This window comes from Phyllostomus hastatus, unplaced genomic scaffold, assembly GCF_019186645.2.
Source record: "Phyllostomus hastatus isolate PE091 unplaced genomic scaffold, TTU_PhHast_1.1 phas_contig_150, whole genome shotgun sequence".
NCBI lineage: Eukaryota > Metazoa > Chordata > Mammalia > Chiroptera > Phyllostomidae > Phyllostomus > Phyllostomus hastatus.
In genome coordinates, this window is record NW_025333611.1 from 1,792,908 (window position 1) to 1,811,586 (window position 18,679).

General features: G+C 67.6%; 1 protein-coding gene across 1 annotated transcript in view; it reads left to right on the forward strand.

Moving 5' to 3' along the window:
• SDK1 (sidekick cell adhesion molecule 1) overlaps positions 1–18,679 on the forward strand; it is a 287,191-nt gene that overhangs the window by 179,339 nt on the left and 89,173 nt on the right. Inside the window, exons 8-12 of the mRNA XM_045824331.1 lie at positions 3,077–3,193; positions 4,251–4,418; positions 6,549–6,651; positions 8,048–8,224; positions 14,455–14,591. Of these exons, the coding sequence (XP_045680287.1) occupies positions 3,077–3,193; positions 4,251–4,418; positions 6,549–6,651; positions 8,048–8,224; positions 14,455–14,591 (702 nt within the window). The remainder of the gene's footprint in view (positions 1–3,076; positions 3,194–4,250; positions 4,419–6,548; positions 6,652–8,047; positions 8,225–14,454; positions 14,592–18,679) is intronic.

An 18,679-nucleotide genomic window follows, 5' to 3' on the forward strand; every position in this document is an offset into this window, starting at 1 on the left:
AGGTCAGCCCCTGCAGACTCAGGCGTCCGCACAGAGCCCGAGGCTGTGCAGGCGCAGGGCCGCCCGGAAGGGGCGCCGCCGGGACAGGGCGTGGCTCCCGCCTCCCACGAGAAGCCGCTCTGGGTCCTTCGCTCCGTGTGAGCTGGGAAAAGCAACACCTGAAACGTCTGTGGCGATGCAGCCTTTCGGTCCTCCCGTGAGGGACCTCCCCCCTCCCCCCACCGTGTGCGATTGGTCGCGCCCAGCTGCCCCCTCCCCTCTGTTCCGCAGGGGTCCCGCTGCCCGCGCTGCAGTGGTACAAGGACGCGGCGCGCATCGGCCCGCTGCAGCACCCCCGCTACCAAGTGCTCCCGGGCGGGGGCCTGCGCGTCCAGAAGCTGCGTCCCGACGACTCCGGCGTCTTCCAGTGCTTTGCCAGCAACGCGGGAGGCGAGGTCCAGACCTCCACCTACCTGGACGTCACCAGTGAGTGCCGACCCGCAGAGGGGCCCGAGTGTCCTGACCTTTGCCCCAGGGCACGCTCAGGGAGGGGTCCTATCTGTCCAGCCCCCTGAGGTCACCGGCAGGGCACAGTGGCCCAAGGTGACCACCTAGGAGAGCGCACCACAGCACGCCTCAGCCACCCGTCAGCTCTGCAGACACCCCTGGGCGCGGGTGTCGGGGGTCCCGGCGGGGGCCGCTCTGCCTTTGGCGGGTGTCGGGGGCCCAGCTCCGGAGCCGCCTCCGCGCCCAAAAGTAGAAAAAGCCCGTTCTTCTAGACGTCCCCTGCTCAGCTCATCCCTGACCTTTCCCTTTCCCTCGTTTTTCCGTTTTTTAAATATTCGCTCTCCGCTGTGGTTTTATTGAAGGACTGTAGTTCTTTCGTGAGTTTCTCTTACGACCCCGCGAACGTGCGCACTCGGGCACTCGGAGAGGCCGAAGAGCGGCGGAGGGTTCCGTCGCACCCGCGCGCGCGGCTCTCTCCTCCACCTCCCGCGGCTGCCGTGCCGTCCTCTGACGAGGCAGAGCGCCGCGAGTGGACCTTCGCCACTCACGTTCGCCGTCCCGGGGGAAGGGCTCGTCTCCTAGCCGTGCGCGCCGGCGGCGCTTGTCGGTGGGGCTCTCCGGGAGACGGTCGGACGGAAGGTTTCTAGATCCGTGCGTGCGCTGCAGGGAACGGGCGCACTTCCTTGAGCCCCGCCCAGGGGTCGAGTCCACCATCCAGTTAGTGAGCAGCACGGGAGCCCGGTGCCGCCTCAAACAGCAGACGTGAGACTGGGCGCTCACGCCGGAACCCCGGTGTCGGTCGGTTGGAACCAGTTAAGGCGGACCTTGCAGTGGGGGCGAGGGCGCCGTGGGGCAGGGCTCGGCCAGCCCTCTGGGACAGGCAGGCAGTTTCGGCGTTGAGGGGCGTGGCCTCTGCCCCCCCCCCGCACCGCCCCTCTGCAGAGTGAGTGGGCGTGGCCGAGCTCGCGTGTGGCTCTTTCCGCAGAAGCGGGCAGTGGCCGGGTTTGGCCCTGGGGGCGGGTCGTGGAGGCCGACGCCTCCTCCAGGGAGAGACCTGGGGGGCTTCCCTTCACTCCTCAGCCTCCGTGCTGTCACAGTGGAACCGGCCAGGTTCACGGGGTTCTTTGAGGATCGGGTTGGAAATTCAGAAGAAAGTGCTGCTTAAACTGGTTACCATGACAACTGGAAAGCGAACAGATAAATGATTATGATTTCTAAATGCAAGGTTTAGCAGCATGGACGTTTTTCACAGTAAAACACATTTAATGGAATGAAAATATGGTGTAGAACAGTCAATATTTACCGCTCATGCAGCAAACACGCACTGAGCACGAGCCAGGCCCCGTGGGGCCCTGGGACCTGGGGGCAGAGCCGCGAGGAGGACGGGGGCGGCGGGGGGGGCGGGCAGCCGCTCAAGGACGGGGGGCGGGCACGGTGCAGGCGCTGGACCAGGCCAGCGCGGGGTGGCAGGGAGGTCCCTCTGAGGGGGCGCCGCGGCCGAGGTCCGAAGTAGAGGGGGGCCTGTGGTGACAGACAGTGCTGGGGATGGGCGGGTCATGGGTGGGGGGAGGAGTTCTGCGCGCCTCTTAGAGGGACGCGGGAGGCAGGTGCACACACAGGGAAAGGCCCGCAGGTGAGGACCGGTGGGACCCCAGGGGCTGTGAGCGGGGGTGGCAGGGTGTCGCTCAGCGCTTTCGGGGGGCACCCACAGCAAGGGGCAGGGTGGACTGCGAGGGGGACAGCAGAGGCCTGGGGCCGTCCAGGGGGTGGCACCAGAGGAGGGAGAAGGGCTGGGCCCGGCCGTCCTGAGCGGTGGAATCAGCGGGACCTACTGGGCTCGCGGGCAGCCCCTCCAGGGAGGGGCGGGCGGCAGCTGCGTCCTGGCTACCTCGAGTCCTGCCTTCCCCCTCCCGGGCCGTCAGCCCAGGCCTCGGGCAGGGTCCTCACGCCGGACCCGGAGACTCGGACGACTGCTGCCCGGGGACCCGGGTGTCACCGCTGTCGCAGCAGCGCCGTCGGGCAGGCCCGCGCTGGGGCCAACCTGAGCTCCCCCCATCCCTCCTGGCCTCTCTCGGGGCTCGGGGGCTGGAGGCTGGTAGGGTCTCCGTGGGCGAGACTCCTGCGGCCCGGCCCGGCCCCCCTCCCGGGAGCCCCTTACTGAACCCTGGACACCCAGTCACTGCAGCTTTCAGAACTGGTCCTGGGAAGCGTGGATGTGTCACCTTTGGATAACATCCAACAGCCAAAAATCAGCTTTCTAGCTTTGGGGGTTTGTTTTAAGGAATGAAAGCAGGGGTTGGGTTTCTTCAGACAGACGTCTTCCTTGGGCGTTCATGGAAGCAGCCCCCGGGCCCTGCCTCGCCCACCGCCCGCGGGGTCTGCTGCGTCAGGAGGCTGCACGTCTCTGCGGCCCCGGGGAGGAGTCGGGGGCAGGGGGTAGTTGGCGCCCCCAGAGGGCTCGTGGCCGTCCCCGCGGTCGCCCCTGAGACGCATTCTATGACAGTCCGCCTGGACTGTGCCCCCGGCTGGTGGCGGTGTCGTCTCTGAGGGCGGCGCACTGACCATGTCCCTCTCCCGCTCCCCTGCCTAGATGTCGCTCCGGCGTTCACTCAGCCTCCGGTGGACACCACCGTCACCGACGGGACGACCGCCACCCTGCGGTGTGGGGTGTCTGGGGCCCCGAAACCCGCCATCACGTGGAGGAGAGGTAGGTGGCACGTGCTGCCGCGGCGGCTCTTTCTCGGTGAGGGCTGGGGGGCCAGGGTCGCTCCCGGGTCCCAGACACCAGAGGCACCGGGACGGGTGAGGCGGGAAGGACACCCGTCACCGTTACGGTGCTTGCAGTCTGGTCTTCGTTTAAACAGACTCTTTAAACACTGTCCGGCGAAACTGAACCGAAGGTCACTGCCCTCTGTCCAACCCTGTCACCAGTCGCCATGGGGCCCGGGGCCCCTGTGGTCCTCGGCGTTGGGGGAGGGGGGCCGTGCTGCCGGGAGAGACTGCCACCGCGGCGCTGTCCCTCGGGATGTTACAGATCAGGAATCGGAGCCTTTTTTTCAATGAGGAAACCCGCTGCTAACCCAGGGTCGCCAACCACATCCCCCCGCCGGACACGCGGGGGGCGCCTCGCCCGCTGTGTTTCCTTCCTGTGGAGGGAGGCGCCCACCCTGCGTTCTCGGTGGCGTCCACCGCCCCGTCGCTCCAGGCACGCACGCGGGGCTGACTCGGCGCCCTGAACAAATCCGTGCTGACCTGCGTCGGTCCGCGTCAGCTGGTCCCGCTGGGCGGACTGCGCCTGGGTGGGACGCCGAAACGGGGGTCTTTTTCACGCTCCCGGTGTCAAACCACCGACGTGTGACCCGTGCGCCCAGAGGGCAGCGGCCAGACCCGGGAAGCGCAGATGATGGAGGAGAAGGGCAGGGCCGTCTGTGGGCTGCGCGTCTGTTTTGCCCGGCGGAGAGCACGGCCCCAGCTTGCAGGGAAATGTCCCGCGTGCGTGCAGGCACTACGCACACTCACTCAGAGTCAGCCCCCAGAGACAGCGGTCACAGCCACCGGCCCCGGTCTGCGGCACCGAGGTGTTCTGGGTCCGAGATTGTGCCGACCGCTGCAGGCCACGGCCCCGGCCTGGCTGTGCGTGACGTCCCCACCCCACCCCCACCCGCCGGCCTCTCCTGGGGTCGTTTCCTCGGCCGGGGCTCTAGGCACGACCTCCGTTCAAGTGCCGCGGGTCTGACTCCCCCGTCTTCTCTGCTGCTCCCCAGGAAACCACACGCTGGCCAGCGGCTCCGTGCGGACCCCCCGGTTCACGCTGCTGGAGTCCGGGGGTCTGCGGATCGCCCCCGTCTCCGTCCAGGACGCTGGCAACTACACCTGCTACGCCGCCAACACGGAGGGCGCCCTGAGCGCGTCGGCCACGCTCACCGTGTGGAGTAAGGACCCCGGGGCCCTGCCGTCGCCACGGCCGCGTCAGCACGTCCTCCGCGCTTAGGGACGCCACCAGGCCCACGGGGCCCCCAGCTCAGTCAGGGGACAGTGGCCCTCTTTACCGCTGACAGACAGGTGTCCGTCGAGGAATGAATGTCTCAGTTTCCGAAGAAGGGTCAGAAAGCGCCTCCCGCGGTTTGACAGGGGCGTTCCAGGAGCGGTCCGAGACCGACCTTCTCCAGTCTGTAGAGTACACATGGTCCCCAAGTAGCCCGAGTCACAAAACTGACGGGCTGATTAATGCTCTAACCGTTACGTCAGAAAACCGAGTCAAGAATTAAAATCCTGGAGAAGGTGTATTTCTTCCCTATACTGTTGCTGTAACCAACTAGAACACCCTTCGCCTACGGAATATTAATGTTTCCCCGATACGAGGAGTGAACCGAGAGAGAGATACCGTTCCTACAGCTTCTGGTTCCTCTTACTGTGTCTGTAGCGTGGGTTCCTGAACTGCAGGGTGGTCCAGGACAGGAGGGGCGGCTTGCCCAGCGCTCTGCCCCGCCCCCGTGCCTCCGCTCGCCCACGAGCTCCCCCCCCCCCGCCCCCACTTCACCGTGTCTCTCTCACGGATGAGCAGTCCTTACTCGGAAGAGCAGAGAGGGCCCGCTGCCCGATCTTTGTGAGCCGTCTCCACAAGAGGGGAAGACTTTCGCTGCCTCGGGGGGGACACGTCACAACACAGCCCTACAGAAGCTAGCTGGGGCTGTGCTTCGCACCCGTGCGGGTTTTCCTGAGCCCGCTGCTGTCCCTTTGACGCGTGACCTTCCTGAGGCTTTAGGTGTTCCGAGGCCACCCCGAGCCCGAGGCAGAGCACGCAGCCCCCCAGGGTGTCCAGGGCCGGGAAGGAGGTTTTGTCCCATCCCGTGGTTGGTGCCGTCAGCCACTTCCGAGTCACCCTCGCCCCCGAAATTAACCGCGTGTCCAAAAGCTGGTGGCAAACTGATGTCTGCGTTTCGATAAGTCACTCACCAGCCACTTGTGTGGCTCTGCCAAGTTCAAGGTCAGAATGACAGTGGAGTACCAGGAGCCAAGCTGGCCTGCAGGGCGTCCTCGGCTCCCCCCTCCACACACAGGGAACGGGGCGTCCTCGGCTCCCCCCTCCACACACAGGAAACGGGGCGTCCTCGGCTCCCCCCTCCACACACAGGAAACGGGGCGTCCTCGGCTCCCCCCTCCACACACAGGAAACGGGGCGTCCTCGGCTCCCCCCTCCACACACAGGAAACGGGGTGTCCTCGGCTCCCCCCTCCACACACAGGAAACGGGGTGTCCTCGGCTCCCCCCTCCACACACAGGAAACGGGGTGTCCTCGGCTCCCCCCTTTCACACACAGGGAACGGAAGCTCAGCTCCCCCCTCCACACACAGGGAACGGAAGGTCAGCGCTGCTGCCCAGGGGCCCGCTAGCAAGGGCTCAGGCTGGGCCCTGAGCTCCGTCTGGGGACGCCCCTCCCCCCCCCCCGCAGGCTCTGTTCACGGTGCCACAGCAGTGTCCACCTCGGAGGGCGCAGTGCGGGCAGGCCGGCCACAGGGCTGCTGCCAGGGCCGTGCAGGGGCGGCCGTGCCCAGCGGGGCAGCTGCTGGTGTGGGCACATGTGCAGGCCCCCCGGGGCGCCAGGCCCGCTGCTGCCCGCCAGTTGGGTGGCATCCGCGAACCCTGCATTTCTGAGCATCGCTCCTTCCTGAAAAGCGGGGGGGCCATCGCAGCCCAGACAGGACTGCTGTGAGGACTGAGTGAAACCGGCCGGCGGGTGCCAGGCGCACGGCAGACCTCCAGAGCGCCGACTACCCTCGGGGGGGGAGGGGGGCCGGGACGGTTCCCCAGGAGCGCGGACGTGATGAACGCGAGCAGACCACCTTCCTCTCACGCCGCCTCCCCGGGGCCCAGAGCTTCCGGGACGGCCCGAGCGGGCGGACGGCCTCTTTCCACCCCGACGGACCCGAGCGCTGGGGCTCGCACGCGTGTCTCCAAGATGGGGGGGGAGCGTTTGAGGTCAGGTGGCCCACTCACTGGCCCCCAGGGAGGAAGCCCTCGGCGTGGCGTGGCGTCTGACCTGCGGCGTGTGTGTCTTTCAGACCGGACCTCCATCATCCACCCTCCGGAGGACCGCGTGGTGATCAAGGGGACCACGGCCACGCTGCGCTGCGGAGCCGCTCACGACCCCCGCGTCTCCCTCCGGTCAGCTCCCCGGGTTACGTGTCTGGGGCTCGCCCGTGCCCTGCGCCACGAGCCCCTCAGGGTTTTCCTGCCGGGGTTACCGCCCCCCGTGTGCCTCGCCCGCGTCCGAGGCCAGCCCTCGGGGAAAGGAAAACCCGCAGGGGTCGGGCGTGGGCAAACCCGCAGTGTCTGCGCGGCCAGCCGGCCCGAGAGGGCTGCTCGCTGCTCCGGGGGAGGCTCTGGGGGGGGTGCGGAGCGGGGAGGCCGGCCGGGGTGGGGGACTCGGCTGCCCCTCGCTGCTCCTGGGCTGGCGTCTGGCCAGTCGAGACCTTTCACGCCTGCCCCTGGCCCCCAGGGCCCAGAGCTCAAAACCTGCCCTGGTCTGGTCACCAGAGCGCTGCATGCAACGCAGACAAAACCTAAGGAGTCGGAGGTTCCCGGGGACCCCAGAGGCCGTCTGGGGGAGGGCTGCCGAGCCTGGGGGGCGCAGGGCGGCACCGATCCTCGGTGCCAAGCCCACCCGGCCCCTGGTCTCCATGCCTCTCCCCCACTTTCACGGGCAGCCCCTCCCAGGAGGGGGTTAGCGGGCTCGTTCCTGAGGCCCCCCTGTACTGGGGGTGCTCTGCTCAAGGGGCGGCGGTCACCCTGAAGGCTGCACCCAAAGTGAGCGTCGCCTCCTCTCCTTCCGTGGAGTGGGTGCTGCTCCGTCCCGGACGGAGATTCGAGGCACGCGGGTGGCAGCTGTCTGTCCCCGTGCACAGAGGCCTTTACTCGGGGGGCACAGCCCGCTCCTCCGCCCGCCCAGCGGTGCGCAGGGGCCCGCCCACTGACAGGCAGCGGCCGTGCGGCCGGGTCTGTGTTGGGGGAGAAAGGTGTGCTGGCACTGGCGTCGGTAAGGTGAGCGAGGAGGAGAGGCAGCGTCGGGGACGGTCCGCCAGAACGGTCTGGTTTGAGACCACCTGTTTATGGGGTGCGGTCTGCTTTTTTCCCCTCGGGAACTGGGGGACTCCACCCTGGGGAATTTTCAGACAGCCAGGCCTCCTCGCCAGGCCGGACGTGGCCTTCGGGACACTCCTGGGCGGGGAGGTGAGGGACAGTGTCCGCAGGGGCAGGCGCGGCCGCCACTGCAGGCCTCCGGTCTCTACGCCCGAAGACGGCCCGCCGGCTCCATGCTCCCCTTGCTCTGTGCCACCTTCCGTGTCTGTCTCTGTGTCACGAGCGAGACACCTGGTTGCGTTTTTTCTTTTCTTCTTTCGTGCGTACCACTCGAACGACGGAACTCTGCCTTCCGGAGCGGGAGGTGGTTTCTGGCGCAGCCACAGGTCGTCGGCCACCTGCTTTTTAGCGGCCGGGGAGGGTCAGCGCAGGGTCCTCACTTGGGACCCCCTCTAACTCGAGGCTCTTTGCGTGGCCGCAGCTACGTCTGGAAGAAGGACGGCGTGGTCATCAGCCCGTCCAGCAGCTCCAGGGTCGTGGTGGAGGAGGACGGCTCCCTGCTCATCAGCCAGACGTGGTCGGGAGACATCGGGGACTACACCTGCGCCGTTGTCTCCGAAGGGGGCAGTGACTCCAGGTCGGCCCGCCTGGAGGTGATGTGAGTCCGCGCCGTGTCCCCGAGCTGCCCCCCACTTCCTGCATCCCTGGGGCCACACGCCCCTCTCCCGGGCCCAGCACTTCCCACGTGGGACGCCCATGTCGGCTCTCAGCGGGCAGTGGAGGTCCCTGCCTGAGGCCTTGCCAGCAGCCACATGCAGGAGGCCCCCACCTCGGCTTCCCAGGTGGCCGTGACCGGCCTGCACGGCTCTCCCCACCCCGGTGCCCCAGACACTCCACGCCGCCAGGGGCCCTGCTCACCGCGCTGCACGCGAGCAGCGGGGTCCTGAGTTCCCACCCGATGCCCCGAGAACCTCCAGTAGGCGACAACGGCGGGATCACCGCTGGGGCGAGCAGGGTTGGACCGTGTACCTGCCGCAGGTAGTGCCAGCTGCCTCTCCGCGGGCGGACACACGCACTTCCCGGGAAGTCGTGAGGAACCCCGAGAATGCAGTCAGCAGCCCACGACCTCCACGGGGGCCTCCCTGGGGTCCCCGGGCCCAGGGTGGGGAGCGGACATCTCTGTCTGGCGTCTCAGTTCCCTCCGTTCTTGGGCAGGAGCTGAAACTCCTGCTGACAAACCTTGCTTGTTTGCTTTTTAAAAGTGCCGTCCCCCCAGATACCCCCGCACAAACGTGCACAGTGAAACCTGCAAAGACGCAGACAGGGCAGGCTCCGGGGGCTGCAGGGCGGGCTCTGGGGGCAGACAGGGTGGGCTCCAGGGCCAGACAGGGTGGGCTCCGGGGGCAGACAGGGTGGGCTCTGGGGGCAGACAGGGTGGGCTCCGGGGGCTGCAGGGCGGGCTCCAGGGGCAGTGCGTCCCCGCCAACACGCACTTGCCGGACCGTCAGCACAGGCAGTTCCGAGAGGTTTGCGTTACCGGGTTCTGCTCGCCTCGATCCAGGAAGGGTCTGTGGTCAGCATTCGTTCCCTAAAAATGGAGCCCGGACACTCTGAGCACAAGGCCGCTCCTCACTTGTCTGTGAATCCCCAGCCCCGGCCGAGGGGACGAGGAGCGAGAGGCAGGCTGGCTAGCGCTGAGCACGCAGCCCTGCGTTCGCAGCCCAGACACACCCGTGGAGGAGGGGGGCGAGCTGCAGCTCTGCTGGCCCGCAGCACAGGGGCCAGGGTGCCCCGGGGAGCGGGCCTGGCCTGCACCTCCGGAACCCAGCACGGCCCCCCTGGCTCCCCGGACGGGCTGTCTCCAGGACGCCCACCCCCCTTGTTCTCTGTGGAGGTCACTCCCTTGTTGGGGATGAAGGTCACCCCAGTCGGCTGCAAAGCAGCAGGAGCCCGCAGCCCCGGAGGGCCAGCTGGGGGTCCTGGCGCTGCGGCCGCAGGCTGTGCACACACACGACCCCCAGCCCTGTGAGTGCGCGTGGAAGTACAGAGGTTCCCCACCCCCACCTTTGCCGTCGGACCCGCCGACCCGGCTCTCTCTGTCCTCCTGTGCCCCCACAGGGCACCCCGGGGGTCTGCCACCTCCGTCGCTGGACGCATGTCTTCTGCCCCGGCCACCTGAAGGACCCACCCATCCGTTCTTCAGGACCCGCTAAGGGGGCACCAGGTGCCTCCACGGTGCTTCCCCCGGGCCGTGCCGGGAGGAAGCTCCCTCCCGGCTGGACCAGAAGCCCCTGGGGGCTCTGCAGGCGCTCCGCGTGGGTGGGTGTGCGTCCCTGGCAGCGCCTCCTGACCCCACTCCTGCCCTCCGTCCCCTTCGAGGCTCGCGCCCGGGCCTTCCCCCAGGAACCATCCCCGTGTCTCTCTTCTCCCCCCGTCTGCCGCTCATGCTGGGGACATTTTTTACATGTTTTGGCAGTACTGGAGTCCGGGCTGGTGACTGCACATAATCCACCGTGCTGATCACATTTTTAAAGCCACCTCTGAGGACCCGCACACCATCCATCACGGGCACCAAATAAACACGAGTGTTTCCTAAGGACCCTGTCAGCAGAAGCTAAATCGCACGCTTCCAACACAGTGCGCTCTCACCGTTCCGCACCGTTTTTACGTTCTGCCGATTTACATGCCTTCCCTGCTATTTGCTTATTTGATTTCCCCTAAGTAAAATACATTTTTCAGCAAACGTTGCTGTGTCTCTAAAATAATAGGCTTCCCGTAATGGTGAAACACCTCATCTCCAAATATAGAGATATTTGCAGATTCCAGGCTCCAACCCATTCAGGGCCGCCTGGTCGCGGCACTGACTTGGAAGGCTGTTGCTCCCGGTGAACTGCCGTCGGGGTGACGCCCGCGCCCCTCTCCCAAACCAGGACGGATGGCGCCAGCGGCGGGTTCTGGCGTGGCGCGTCCCGAGGCCCGCGCCGGCCCTAACTCCGCAGCACCGGCGGTGACAGCGGCAATGACAGCCGCCGTAACTCCTGATTGCAGGGTGTCGTGTGCCGCACAGAGAACGTTCAAACTGAGCTCGGTGGCATTTCCGTGATTTACTCGGATGACAACAAGAAATGAAAAAAGAAAGACCTCTCTCTCATCGCCGAAGTGACTGAGAGGCACTTACCAGCCAACAGTGTCCTTCAGACCAGCCCGGGAGCCGCCTCCCCACTCCAGTTAAAAGCTGCTTCGTTAAACCCGGAGAGCGGGAGCGCCCGAAGCGGCTGCCAGAGCGGCGGGCCGGCCGCGGGCCTGCTCCCTCGATGGCTCCCTCCAGCGCGGCCGCTCTCGCCCTCCTCTCCCGGCGAGCCGGGTCGCGGTCCCCTCACCCCCAGCGCCAGGGCGCCAGCCGTGCCACCAGGAGGTGCCACCCACGGCCCTCACAGACACGGGACCGTGGGCGGGCTCCCTCACAGCTCGGCCTCGGTTTCCGCATCTGTAAGCGGGGCACGTGGGTGGCCCCGCAACCTGAAACGCTGCGGGGAGTCCTGAAAGCCAGCGTTTGGGCAGCGCTGGCGGGGAGGCTGGCCTGGGCGGGCACGCAGCCGGTCACAGCTCTGATGGTTCCTCTCTGTCTCACAAATCCCCCTCCTGCTCGCCCCCCAGCACTCTTCTCCCCCCGCATCCCCCGGGGGGGCAGGAAGCCTCTTCTCTCCCCATCCCACCCCGTTTCCTGCCGGACTCCCCGGCCCTGCCACGCGGCAGGGTGCGCTCGCGGGTCTGGGCCCGCGGAGGAGGGCTAGCTCAGCGGGGTCTGCCTGCACCCCCGCCCCGCGGCGGGGGAGGGGCGTCTGCAGCCCCACGGGGCCCTGCGACGTGTACCCTCAGCAAACGACACCCGCGTCGAAGTGACACGCTGGTCACCGGCCGTGTGTGCTGCGTCTCCCCGGAGCTGGCCGGCGGGAAGGCGCCGTGGGGGTGTCTCCATCCCCCCCGAGGGGCGGGGCCGAGCACGCCGAGGGGCGGGGCTCCGGCGCTTTACGGAGCCACGGGCTCCGCCACCGGAGACCCGCTGCGCTGCCCCTGCCCTCCCGAGATCCGCAACTCGCTGCCCGGAGCCGGGCGCGGAGGGAAGTCGAGGAAGACCGGCCGCACGAGTTCCCGTCTGTGCGTCTGGAAGGGGCCAGCGCGTGTAGAGACCAGCGCTCGGCCGAGCCGCCCCTGCGCCGCCGCCTGCCGGGCGCTGTCTCCGGAGCCGCCCCAAAGCCGTCTCTCCCGGGCCCCGCTGCGTGCCTCCTTCCCGCCCGCCGCTTCCTCGTGGCCGCCGCCGCCTTCGGATGCGGCTGTGGTGCGCCGGGGCCCCCACCCCGGCCCGCCCCCCCCCACGTCTCCTTAAATTACACAGTGACTCAGCGCCGGGCTCCGTGGGCATTGTTCCCTCTGCTCTCTGTCATCCGTCACCCTGTCTGCCTGTCGCTGTCCGAGTCGCTCCGCCGATCATTTATCTCCTTTCAGAGTTGGCGGCGCGACGCCCAGATGCAATCTCTTTCCATTAGATAAGATTCTCCGAAATGGACTCGGAATATATTAGAGCCGCATGTATCGGTTATTGATGGGTTGGTCAAGTCTTTCACAAAGCCTAATTTTCCAGATAACCAGAACTCATCACTTAGAGAAACAGTTTGTTTCCAGTGTCTGTTAAAAAGCCCCTGCAGCGAGAAACAGGTGAAACGGAGCACGAGGTGTCACCGGGGGGCTTCCGGAGCGTGTGGAGGGGGCACTCGGGGGAGGTCCGAGTTCCCTCCGACGCTGAGTCCGGGCGCGCGCGTGCGACGGTCACGTCGGCCTCGGGCCGTCCTCCTGGATGGACTCGCCAGGCAGCAGGGCCCGCGTCACCGCCACCGTGTCCCCGGCCGTCCTGGGCCGAGCCCCCAGCCCTGCGCGGCTCTGTCCCCAGGCAGCACCCTCTGCCTTCTCATGGCTCGGTCCTCTGTCCCCGATCTTCTTTGAAAGCCTTTGCTTTCGTCCCCCACCTCCGACTCGTGGTGACCGCCTCTTCTGCCCAGCGTGGCCGCCTGTGGCCGGCCCACCGCCTTCTCGCTGGTGGCTTTCGAGCTGTTCCGGGAGGGGCCTCAGGAGCCACATGCACAGACTCACGCCCTCCTGAGTGAGGCAGGCTCCAGGAATCGGCTGGCCCCAGGGGTGGACGGAGGGACCGTAGGTGCGCGGGCGCGCTCCCGACTGGACGAGCAAGCCCCTGGGCGGGCGCCCGGCTGGTGGTGGCCGCCGTGTGCAAGCAGCCCCCCCCCCAAGAAGACGGCGACTGTCTGTGCACCTGTCAGACGCGTCACCGCCTCGCGCCCTCGTTTGGGGCTGGGGGCAGCGCGACCGCCGCTGAGCGTGAGAACCTCGGGCTTTCCCGCGGTGGGGAAGGGACACCGTCAGAGTTTAGAACTGGCTCCAGCAACCCCCCGCCCCCGAGGCCACGAGGAAGGTGTGCGCGGAAGTGTGCTTCCTTGTGGGCTGCAGGGTGCACGCCCCGGGGTCCAAGAGCAGCCCGGCCCTTTGTGGGCCGCCTCCCATCAGGTTCCTCCAGCTCAGGGACGAGAGCGGCCCCCACACCCTCGCTGGGACCCTGGCATGCGTGCCGGCCGCGCCGCCTGGCTCCTGCCACCGCCGACCCAGCTGCCCTCTCCCCACCGGCTGTCACTCTGTGGCCAGGCCTCACCCTGGTCTTTGTAACAATGCCTCTTCTACCTTAGACCTCATTCCACAATGAGAGGAAATAAGCCAGCGTTCCAGGCTTTCCGCTTTATTCTTTCTCGTACGGGTCTGAAGCCGCAGTCCACCTGAGAAGTGTTTGTCTGTAAACAGCGTGCTCGGTCAGAGAGAGATGTTTCTCGGGCAGCCCCAGCGCAGAGCAGCTTCATCAATTTCAGAGGGCAATGAGAGCATTTAACATCAAGGATAATTACGGCTTCTGTGCTCGCCTCTGCGGGTCAGCGGCCATCGTGGCGTAGGGAGACCGGAACTCGTTAGTGGGCGAGACTGGTCGCAGTGGGCGTCCGCGCTCCCCAGCGGGGGTGCCTGGGAGCGTTCACCCTCGAGAAGCCGCCACTCACGGCCACGAGACAGGGTCCTGCTCCCAGGCTCGGTCCAAGTGGAGGCTAAAAACAGGCCTCAGGCTGCCCATGAGCGAAGGTGGCAGGTCCCCGGGGGGGGACAGCAGGCTCTCGGGTTGGAAGCCCCGTCCCCAGGGCCCCCCCCCCGTGTGTTAACAACCCGAGTCCACCTCCTTCGCCACGTGTCCACCGCGTGGCCTCACCAAGGGGTCCGTCACTCCTCCGTGGGGTGTGACAGCGTCCCTGCCACGTCTTCCTGTCAGTGTCTCTCCTGACCCTCCAGCGTCCAGCGGGAGGCGTCACCAGGATGACCTCTCGCTGTCACTGGCCAGGCACCCACGTGCCGTCGAAGAACACACGTGCGCATTTTAGCTGGAGACTCCAGACGCCTGGCATCGGAGACTCGAGAGCAGTCGCAGCCCCCCCCCCCCCCCCCCCACTGGCCCTCCCCTGGCCATCTGGCTGCCGCGGGCCCGCGCACTGCTTCCGGGTGCAGGACAAACCAGTTAAACACTATCCAGGGCGAACACCGGGGCTCCCGCCCAATTTCCCTGACGGTGCCGCTGGCATTTCAGCTCCTGCCGGGCACGGGGGCAAACCCTGTCCCGAGGACAGGACTACCTGGGGGAGGCAGAGGCAGTGTTTGCGGGGGGGGTGCATCTTACGATCCCCGTTTCCCCCGAGCTGCGCGCCAGGGCGACGCGGTGCGGGCACTGGCTGACCGTCCACGCTGACGCGAGCTCCCCTCTGCTCTTCTCGCCCCCGCGCGGCCCAGTGAGCTGCCGCACGCCCCGCAGAACCTGCTGGCCAGCCTGAACGCCTCCCGCAGCCACGCGGTGCGGCTGTCCTGGGTCCGCCCCTTCGACGGGAACAGCCCCGTGCTGCACTACATCGTGGAGCTGTCCGAGAACAGTGAGTGGCCGGGCCGGGCGGGCCGGGCGGGCCGGGCGGTCACCGGGTCCCCTCTGTGCCTTCAAGTCCTCAGCCTTTCCTTCCGGCCCAGACCCAAGGAGCTGGTGAGCCCCGTGGTGCTTTGCGGGGCTGTGGGTGAGAACCTCAGCTCTGGCTTTAGGGGTGAGAGCAGGCAGGTGGGAGCCGGTGGGGGCAAGAGGCAGGGCTGAGGGCCTCCCATGAGGGCCCGGATCGGGGCACGGCCCACGGGGGGCCGTGCCTGCAGGCGGCCCTGAGCAGGGGGCTGGGGTCGGCACTGCCCCCGGGGCGAGCTCCCCATGCCTCTGCTTGGAGCTGATTCGAGCGTGGAGCACAGCAGGAGCGTGTCCGTGTCTGTGCGTGTCCGTGTCTGCACATGTCTGTGTCTGCACATGTCCGTGTCTGTGTGTGCCCATGTCTGTGCGTGTCCATGTCTGTGTGTGTCTGTATCTGCACATGTCCGTGTCTGTGTGTGTCCGTGTCTGTGCGTGTCCGTGTCTGTGTGTGTCCGTGTCTGCGCGTGTCCGTGTCTGCGCGTGTCCGTGTCTGTGTGTGTCCGTGTCTGTGCGTGTCCGCGGTGCAGCGCACTGTCCAGTGCTCCGGGGCCCATCCTCTCGCACCACCCGGCAGCAGCCACACAGACCTTCTCAGCTTCCCTCCAGCCCCACTGGCCACTGTCCTGTCCTCTTCCATGGCGGCCACCGAGCAAGCCCCTCGGTGTCTACCCGGTCACTCCCCTCTGCCCCCCGGTACCTCCTCCCAGGAGCTCCCATGCACCCCTGTGCCCTCGGGCCACCAGACCTCTGGCCTCGTCTCCTGAACCCTGACCCCTCCGTCGGGCTGGCTCGGACACCTCTCCACCGAGCGACTTCTGACTGTGTCTGTGCCTGCTTTTCACCCCAACTCTGCTCCCACCTCGCCATGCAGCCCGTCACCGGGCCACGGCAGGTCTGCACCACCGCTCACGCCGGAAGCCCAGGGGGCGTCCTCGGCTCCGGTGCCCTCCCCCAGCGCCACACCCGCCTCCACCGCGTCCAGGCCCACCAGTCCCTGCTCGGGGACACAGCGGGACCCCACCCCCTCCACATCTCCAGGCCAGCACGCTCTCACCAGGACAGCCGTAGCAACCTCTCTGCCTTTGTCCTGGCCCGACTGCTCCTACACCGGTTTTGCACGGATCTTCATGCAACGTAGTGGGGACACAGCCTCCGCATCCACTGCGTCCAGGCCCACCTGGGTCCATGGACCCAGGGCTCAGGACAGAGCGGCCTCGGGGCCCCGTGCACTGCGCCTGCCGCTGCTCCGCTCTTCCCGCGGCCTGTGCTCTGTGGCGGTGGCTCTGGGCCAGGCTGCCGTCTCAGCGCCGTCCCTTGCCTGGCGTGCGCACGGGGCTGGACGGTCACTCCCGGCGGTTGCCTCTCGCCTCCCAGAGCCCACGCCCTTGGGTACACCACTCAGTGTAACGGTCCCCACCCAAGCTGGGCCTTCCCTGGTCGTCTCGCCCATTACCCCACACCCATCCTGGGCGCCTCCCACCGAGGCAGGGCTAAACCGGGCCGGTGGTGCGCCTCTCCCTGCGGCACTGCTGTCTCAGGACACCCAAGGGTGGGGCTCCGCCAGTGCCCCTCCCCCAGAGGCCAGCCTGCCTGCAGGCCAGAGCCCCGAGTGTGTCCCGGGTGCTGCTCTGCACCTATGAGAACCTCCTCGGGACACACACCTCTCCCCACCCCTGGCAGAGGCTCCGCTGAGACTGCGGGCCAGGCCCAGGTGCGCGGCTGTCCGCTGGGTGGGGGCTGCAGGGAGCCACTCCGGCGTGAGCTGGCCGCCTCGGAGCCCCTGCTGCCCTTCCCCGAGGTCACCGGTGAGGGCCGGCCGGTCCCTGTCCTCAGCAGGAGGGCGGGGTTGGGTGGAAACCCGGCTGTGTGCAGACGCTTGGGCCAGAATTAGCACAGCGACTCCCGTCAGGGGAGGGTGGGCGTTGTCATGGGAACGCCCTTTCTAAGAAGGCAAGCCTTTCCCGAGGGCATAGGGGGCACCTGCCGGCTGAGACGGGGACCGTGCCCGCCCGTCCTGGAGTCCCCAGTCCCCAGCACTCAGCAGGCACTGGGCAAGGGCTGGAATGTGGACCTCTCCGGCTCCGAGTCGGAGTCACCGGTTGCTCGGACTGCAGCTCTGGTCGCAGGCCCCTCCCGGGAGGGCGTGCGGTGCCCCGGCTCCCACAGACAGGGCGCCGTCTCTCAGCCCCACGCCACTGCCTTCGTGACGAGCAGTTCAATCGGGTGGCCCTGCCCGTCGGACGCCGTGCCTGACGGGGGGTGGGGGGGGTGGTCTGCTCCTTCCATCCGCCTGTCCGTCCGCACGGTGCTGAGTCCCGCCTGGGCGTCTGCCCTGCACCAGACGAGATGGCCGGTCTCGGCTCATTAGCGGCACAGAGGTGGTCACAGGTCAGCATGTCCAGCCCGGTCGCGGTGCTCACCGAGGTGGGGACCAAACGCTGTGGGAGCACAGTGACCGAGGGACCGAAGGCAGACACGCCCGTGCAGACCAGTCCGTGAGAGCCTTCGAGGGGACGTGACACGCGACGGAAGCACAGCCAGGGCGCGAGGCTGCAGGCATGCTCGGCGGTACCGTGACGACGCCCCGGGAGAGCGGGCCGGGACACTGCTGGGGCGGCCCAAAGACGGATTCTCCACCCAAAGACGGAGTCTCCCGGACCCGCCAGCCCGTGGCGCCCACGCAGAATCCGCTTTCCCTCCCGGAGGTCCCTGAGCCGCGTGCACGCTCCCCTTGGAGTGCTGAGTGCGCTGTGTAACAGGGACTGGGGTGTGCACGTGTCCCCCCGCAAGACCACGCGCCCCAAGGCCGGCAGGGCCCTGGGGTCAGCGCTCCGCCCCGTGGCAGCCAGCAGAGTGCCGGGCACGCGCTGGACGGCCCCGCAGGCGTCCGGTCGCTTCGCGTCACTGCGGAAGTGACTGAGGGCGTCACGGGCGTCCCCTGCAGGGCCCCCGGCGCGGCGGGGCCCAGACCCGACTGCACACCCAGTGCTCGTGTCACGGCACCAAGACCCGAGGCAGGGCGAGGGGCCCGCTCTTGGTGCCCCCGGTTTCAGCTGCTGCGAGCGAGCCTGCGTCCCCACCGGGGCAGGCTGTGCCGCTGTGGGCCGGTCGGCTGCGTGCCTGTCTTCCTGCCGCGGCGTCGAGAAAGGCCAGCGCTGTCTTCCGGGCCAGTGACCTGATCTTTATTTTTATTAGGAATCAGAGCCCCAAAGAAGCCGCTGAGCACGCTAGCTAGCTGATTACGGTCGGAAAGAGCAGCTCAGCAGCAAGGACGCCGCGGAGATGGCAATTGTACTTGGCCCGAACTCAGCGCGGGGCACGGGGCTGGTTCTGGAGAGCTCCGTCCAGCAGCCCCTTCGTCCAGCTCCTGGGGCTGCCCTCGTGGCCAACCCCCTGGGGGGCTGCCTAGGCCCCACGTTCCTGGGAACCGTGGCTCCTTCAGGGGCCAGAGGGACGGGCTTTAGCAGCAGAGGCGGGTACTTCCTGCCCCCACCCCCGTCAGACCGGCCGTGGCAAAGGCCCTGTCAGAGCTTTCAGGCAGCGGAGCCCAGAGCTGGAGCTGGAGCTGGAATGCAGACTCTTTGTTCCCTTGGCTGGAACCCCGTCCCTCTTCTTTCTGAACTCTTGGTCCTCTCCCGCAGCCCTCTCCCACTCGTCTGAGGACCGACCTCATCTCCAGCCCTGCCCCTGAACTCTTGGCCCCGGGGTCGTTCCCGCTCAGGACTCTGGTCTCCCCACCGTCCTCGTCCCTGGTCACCTCCTGGGTGCCAGGCCCGCCTTCCACCCCCGGCCGGCAGGAGCTCTTGGTGCTCACGCACGTCCGACCGAGCGAGAGAACATCCTCGCTGTCCGCAGCCTTCGGGGCCTCCCCGGAGACGGCGCCGCGGCGCAGCTGGGCAGCGAGCCTCGGCTCCCGCAGAGCCGCCCCCGAGCGCGCCTGTGCTCCCCACCTGGCCGCAGCCAGGTCGCTAGCCAGCCGGCTCGCCAGACTGCTGGCCGCGATTCCTCCCACGT